At 38.9% G+C, this 7041-nt stretch overlaps 1 gene segment (V, D, J or C); it reads right to left on the bottom strand.

The window, feature by feature from the left end:
• Positions 1-995: 995 nt before the first annotated feature.
• Positions 996-4436, bottom strand: LOC118576602. The segment is given in 3 exon segments: positions 996-1141; positions 3869-4258; positions 4382-4436. Coding segments are annotated over 3 exon segments (585 nt in total).
• Between the last annotated feature and the right edge of the window lie 2605 nt (positions 4437-7041).

Below are 7041 nucleotides of genomic sequence, written 5' to 3'. Positions count from 1 at the left end.
TCATAACAACAAGAAAGATGCAGTTTCTAAGTTCCTGCTCCTGTCATGTCTACTTTCCTGCTGCTGTTCTTTCCCACCATGTTGGTCATGGACAAACCTGGAACTGTGGGCTTCAAATTAAATACTTTCTGTTATCAATTGCCTTGATCATAATGTTTTTTTCCTGTAATAATAAAGTAACCAAGACACTTGCCTTTCTACTTTCTAGTAAGGAGAGAAATGAATAGAATGTTACCTGAGGAAAGCCTCTTCCCATCCATATATGTAATATTCAAGTTACACCCCAGCTGAGGACCCTGTGATCAGGAACACTTACTTTCATTTAAAAAGGGACTATACATTCTGAGAATAATCTGTTCTCTGTATATTTTTTTTCTGAATACTACTAGTCCCTTAACATTTTCAAATATTTCAGATTTACTTTTGGTTTCTATTTATTGCTGTTTTGCCAGCACATATGTCTGTGTACTATATGAGGACAATATATTCAGATATTCAGAGGTCAGAATAGGGGTTCAAATACTCTGGAACTAGAGTTAGAGACAGTTGCTAGGAGTGCTGAGAATTAAACCAAAGTCCTCTGGAAGAATAGCCAGTGCTTCTCTCTCTCTCTCTCTCTCTCTCTCTCTCTCTCTCTCTCTCTCTCTCTCTCTCCCCCTGTGGTGTGTGTGTGTGTGTGTGTGTGTGTGTGTGTGTGTGTGTGTGTGTGTGTGTATGTGTTTTGACATCTTTGTTGTTTGAAGTTGAGCTGGTGTCATAACTCTACTCAGGAAATCATACTTTTTCGTGTAAGTCATGAGAGGTCTTCTGTATTTTTCATGCTAGTGCTGGAGAAGAGGATAGAGATTTAGAACATAGAAAAGTTTATATGAACACTATACAAAAATATCACATTGGCTTTTAAATCTTTCCTAAGAGAAATACTGTCAGCAGAAGTGAGCATAGAAAGAGCAATTAAGGCAGCCTAGGCTCTCACTTCAGCTTCCCTGGGTGGTTTAGGTTATGACTTGAATCACTGTGGGAAGGAAACTATTATTCTTTGGGCAGTAATAAGTTGCTACATCTTCCGGCTGCAGGCTGCTGATCATGAGAGAATACTGTGTGCCAGACCCACTGCCATTGAACCTCGATGAGACCACATCTGCCAAGTTTTTTTGCAAGATAGATCAGGAGCTTGGAAGATTTCCCTGGTTTCTGCTGATGCCATGCTAAATGAGCATAAATGTCCTCACTTACTTGGCCTGCCATGGTGACACTTTTAAATACATTATAATAATGCTAAAATTTGTATAACCAGAGAGGTTAGTCACAGAGGGAGAGCTGGGGGGAAATGTGGATTTCTTTGTGTGGGGGAAATGGAAAGGATTTTATGGTTGGACTGGAGCTGTGTGTGGGTGTCAAGAATGGGAGGAGGAGATGGGAAGGAGCTGAAGGAAGGAACTGAGGATGTGAACATGGGTGAAAGACAGCAAGAATTGAAGAACATTTGAGGAGTTTTTGAAGGGCTGTGTGGAATCCTTATGCAGTGCAAACTTCCTATAATATACAATAGTGATCTTAATGAATTCTCCAATTATCAAGGGAGACAGAATTCCTACAGGGTATCACTTGTCACCAAATGAAGCTCAGTGCAGGGATTGGGTGTCATCCAACTGAATTGTTGGCCAAATGGCTTTCATGAAAATCCCCAAACAGCCTAGGCTATTGACAAGACAAAAGGTTGCTCTCCATAAACTCACATAACTAAGATTCCATTGATGTAGACAAGATCCACACAAGTCATTGAACATGGAGAGGTCAAGCTGGTGCCTACATAGAGACTCTATCTCCATTTTCTAGTGTCTATGACATGGAAAGAAAGTTTCTCTGCAGGCTACCAAGTGAATACCAACACAATCATAAAACCTTTGATTTATATCTGTCCTACCTGCAAAATATACTCGGGCAATGGTGGTACAAACCTTGTGAGAATAACCAACTGATGTATGATTTGATGTAAGGGTCAATCCATGAAATGGAACCCACGCCTGACATTGCTTTGGTGACCAAGAACTAGAATCTAGATGGCTCAGAGACCTGAAGTAAAACCAAATACTACTAAGTAATATATGTAGATATAGATATAGATATAGATATAGATATAGATATAGATATAGATAGATAGGTATAGATAGATAGATATAGATTTATATATCTGAATATATATTTATATAAATAATAAAATGACGCCTATGATAGTGTGCTCTGCTCATCCATTAATTCCTTATTCAGCCATCTTCAGAGAAACCTACTCCTGCAGCAGACAACAACAAACAGAGAAATCAATACCAAGATATTATTTATACAGATAGAAACCATTGAACACATAGTTCTATATGGGATGTGTCCATCAAATCCCTCCCCCCAGATCCCAGGGAAAACCATGGAAAAGGAAGCAGAAAGTATGCAGGGAGACAGAAAGGATGGATGACACTAAAAGAAAAAGGTCCTCTATAGCCAATGAGCCAAGTTGATATGAACTGACAGTGACAGAAATAGCATAAACTGGACCATTCTGTGTCTAGACCAGGTCTTCTGTGTATGTACTATAGTTTTCAGTTCAGTTCTTTCATGTAAATCCTGAATGTGTAAGGAAGTGGATCTCTGGTTCTTGTTGCTTCTCTTGGAAATCTTTTGTTTTCTGATGGATTGTCTTGTCCAACTTCAATATGACAAGTTTCATTTTATCTTATAGTATTTTATTTTGTTGTTATCTTCTACAAGTGTGTTCTTTTCTAATGGAAGACTGAAATGGAGAAGATCTGGATGGGAGAGGAGGTGGGTATCAACTGAGAAGAATAGAGGGTGGGACAAGTGTATTCCGGTAACAAATAAAAACATAAAAAAAAATTGAGCAAGCCACAATGAACAAGTCCATAAGCATCACTCCTCCTTAGCCTCCTGGATTCAGCACCATTTGAGTTTCTGGTCTAAATTCCTTCAGTGATGAACTATGATATAGAAGTATAAGCCAAATAAAGCCTCCCTTCCCCCCCCCCAAAAAAAAAACAAAAGAAAATTAACTAAGACACTTGTACTTCCAGCAAAGCAAGAGATGAACAGTTAATAAAAGAAACTCCTTTCTCTCCATTGACATAATAGAAAAGTTGACACCCTATGACCTGAGGACCATGATGTCAACAAGACTTATGTTCAATAAACAGTAGACTCTAGATTATGAAGATATTCTCTTTCTAGTATCAGTTTTTTTTTCTGAATACTATCCCTGTAGAATTTAGAAAATATTTAATACTTTTTATTTTTATTCAATGTGTACTGGTGTTTTGGCTGCATATTTATTTGTATACCATATGAGTACAATGCCTCAGAAGCTAGAAGAAAAGGATTTCTAAGATACCCTGGGACATGGAGTTATAGAGTTGCTAGCAGTGGTATGTGTGCTGGGAATCAAACCAAGGTCCTGTGGAAGAGCAGCTAGTGTTCCTAATCACTAAGCTATCTGGCCAAATGGCCTCCTCAGAATTTTGAAGCAATAATTAGACAAATATTATCTTCCTAAGGCAACTCCAAATGTGTGTGTGTGTGTGTGTGTGTGTGTGTGTGTGTGTGTGTGTGTGTGTGTGTGTGTGTGTGTGTGTGTGCTGTGAATGATTGGGTATTTACACCACTGTTGCATGAATCTCAGCTGTTGCCATAACTCTGTTTCATATAAGTCACAAGAAGCATTCCCTTGTTTTTAATGTTAGGCCTGGGGAAGAGGACTTAGATTTAGGACACAGAACAGTTTATCTAAATAAATACAGATCCACAGATAGAAATATGACCATATGACATTGTCCTTTAACTCCATGCAAAGAGGAACACTTACAGAAGCTAGAAACAGCAGAAGTAGCAATCAAGACAGCCTGGACTCTCACTTCTGCTTCCCTGATGGTTTGTGTCATGGTATGAATCACTGTGGGAGGAGTACCGTAATAGTGTTGGCAGTAATAAGTTGCAATGTCTTCAGCCTGCAGGCTGCTGATCTTGAGAGAATACTGTGTGCCAGATCCACTGCCACTGAACCTCGATGGAACCCCATCTGCCAAGATGTTTGCATCATAGATCAGGAGCTTGGGAGATTTCCCTGGTTTCTGCTGATACCATGCTAAATAACTATCAATGTCCTGACTTGCCCGGCATGTCATGGTGACACTTTCTCCCACAGATGCAGACAAGGAGGCTGGAGACTGGGTCATCTGAACATCACATTTGGCTCCTGAGATTGGAAAATTGAAAAGAAATGTCCATGAAATTAATTATGTTATAAGATAACTTTCCCAGAGACCAGCTAGCACTGACCACACTCAGCTGTGTACACTTGCAATGGTGTCTTCCTTACCTGGGAGCCAGAGAAGCAGCAACCCCAGGAGCTGAGTAGGGGCTCTCATGTCTGTGCTGTGACCTGTCTGAGGCTGACTCTTGAGGGGGGTGTGACCTGAATATGAGGAAGACCTCAGCGCAGTGGGCTGTGCTCTGGGAACATGCAAATCAGCAAAGGCTAGACACAGATGCAGGGATGGTCAGGTCAGTGATTCATTAAAGGCCTGTGGTCCTCAGATAGAAAAGGCAGTACAGGTTCATCTGTAGGGAATGTGCTCCTCTTGGGAGACCAAAGAGCAGTTCCAGTCTATGAATTGCACCATATTTTCTTTTTGATTATTTTCAAAATAGGATCTCTTGGTCCAGTTCCCTCAATGGCAGGGACTGTGACATATGGTACATTTATAAACCGTAGACAAATTATTACATGGTCCTTTTATAGGTATATAGATGTTATTGATATGGTGCAGCTTTATCTTTTTTTGTTTCCTGGTTATATGTGATATTGAATTTTAATTATAACACTTCTCTTTTATCTTTCCTCCCTAAAACCCCACAAATACCTGTTCCTGCTCATCTTCAAATTCATGAATTCTTTTTGTTTTCATTAATTTTTATTGCATATATATGTGTTCTTGAATAACATTGTTGGATCTGTATAATGTTACATGTACATGTTACATGTACATTAGGCCATGGACAATCAGTTGGTGTGGTCTTCCCTGGAGAGGAGCACTTCTTCTGCCATGAGCTTTGTTCATTTGTCTGTGGTTTTTTTTTGTGAAGAACTTAAGCCTCATGAAAATGTCCTAACCAGTATGGCAGGTTCATTGTTATCCTCCTTGTTAAGCTCATATTTGTGCAGATATATTGGTGAGATTTTACATATATATGTTTGGATATTGTTAGGAGATACAATCTCAGAGAAAACTCCCTTATCTTCTGGCTCTTAAAATCTTTCTACCCCATTTTCCAAAATATTCTCTGAACCTAGAGTATCGATTGGGAATAATTTCCACAACTTACCAAGCAGCTTCTTGATCATGATGATTTCCATATGAATAAAAATAAATATTGTAAGACATGGTTTGTAAAGATCAGGATCTCATGTAAATAACTCATTTTTTCACACAATCTTATTTTACTCTATTTATGACAACTCGGATACTAAAGAATTACTATGAAAGCCAGATAAAGTCATAGGTTTTTTTTTTTTCCCTTCAAATTGTGGATATGATCTCTCTGCCTGGATTAGGCTAGAATTATATCTATGCCAAATCTTCCCATAAGGCTTCAGATTATTGCATCTGTCTTCATTTCCTCTTTACACAAATTATTGTCATTAAGTAATATGTGTTTTCTGTTAGGAGTATCATTCATGTCTTTGAATGTATAGTGGTTGCTACGCTTGTGTTTGCTATGGGCACCATAACTCTTCCAGATACTAAGTGGATATATCTCTTTGTTTAGTTTCAAGGGAGAGGGATACAAGTCATGTGGTGAGAGAAACAAGTGACAAAGTGAAGTGGAAACTATACATAGGGAGTTACAGCCATATTGGAATCCAGATTGTGTTTTCGTTGGGAGTAAGGGTATGGTGGATTTAGTGTGAGTTTTCATGAAGGGTTGAATGCAAAGAGTTTTCCACAACTATCCCATAGGAGACAGAGATCTGTCAGGGTTAGAATGACACCTATACAGGACCTGGATATGATGATAAGCACAGGAGTGGTTCAGAAAGAATAACTAGATACTTGAAGAAACTGATAGACCTAAAAAGTCAAAGAGAAAGGTGACTGGAGTCATAGCATTTGCTTTGAGAGATATATCAAAAAGTCTGCAGTAGACACAAAACATATGCCCCATGTCTTGATTATATTCATTAATATGAACATATTTAAGAAACTGATAATATGTATGTATGTTTTGATTAAGCAATTACCTTTTGCCCACAAACATACAGAACACATGAAAATGTAATTTATTCCACTGTTGTCAAGTAAATGCCTTGAAAAAATAAAAAGAATTCATTTCCACAGATTCATACCATTAGCAATATGCAAAATATAAAAATTACCAAAAAAAAAAAAAGCCTGGCAATGGTGGCACATGCCTGTAATCCCAGCACTCAGGAGGCAGAGGCAGGTGGATCTCTGTGAGTTCGAGGCCAGCCTGGTCTACAGAGCTAGTCCAGACAGGCTCCAAAGCTACAGAGAGACCCTGTCTCAAAAAAACCAAGCAACAAAAAAGAAATAGACGTCTCAATAGCCAATGAAAAGTCACACCTTAGCTGACTTTCCCCTTCATATAATGATCCTTTGAGATCAAAGTGGACACATTACATGTCAGTTGTATTATGTAAAATGTTTTCTCTAAGGCATACAGACAGATTCCTTCCAATAAACTTTATATTCTCAACTTTGGAAACTCTTTAACATGCTAACCAGCAACCTCCATCCAGGTGACAAGAATCTGCAATCCAGCAGCTGCATCAGGTCTGCACGGGACTACAATGAGTGAAAGGAAAGGAAACAGGTGGGATACTAATCCTTCTGTCCAGGAAGGTCACTATTCAGGGCTCGTATCCCAGGTTAGGCTTTTCTCCATCTACAAAACAAGGAGTTGTCAGGATCTCCAGTTCTCACTGGCTAACTATGAATACAAAATGTGCCCAGACCA

The sequence above is a fragment of the Onychomys torridus genome, unplaced genomic scaffold (assembly GCF_903995425.1).
Source record: "Onychomys torridus unplaced genomic scaffold, mOncTor1.1, whole genome shotgun sequence".
In the NCBI taxonomy this organism is placed as follows: Eukaryota; Metazoa; Chordata; class Mammalia; order Rodentia; family Cricetidae; genus Onychomys; species Onychomys torridus.
Note: the sequence above shows the minus strand (reverse complement) of the source record. Positions and strands in the feature narration are given on the sequence as shown.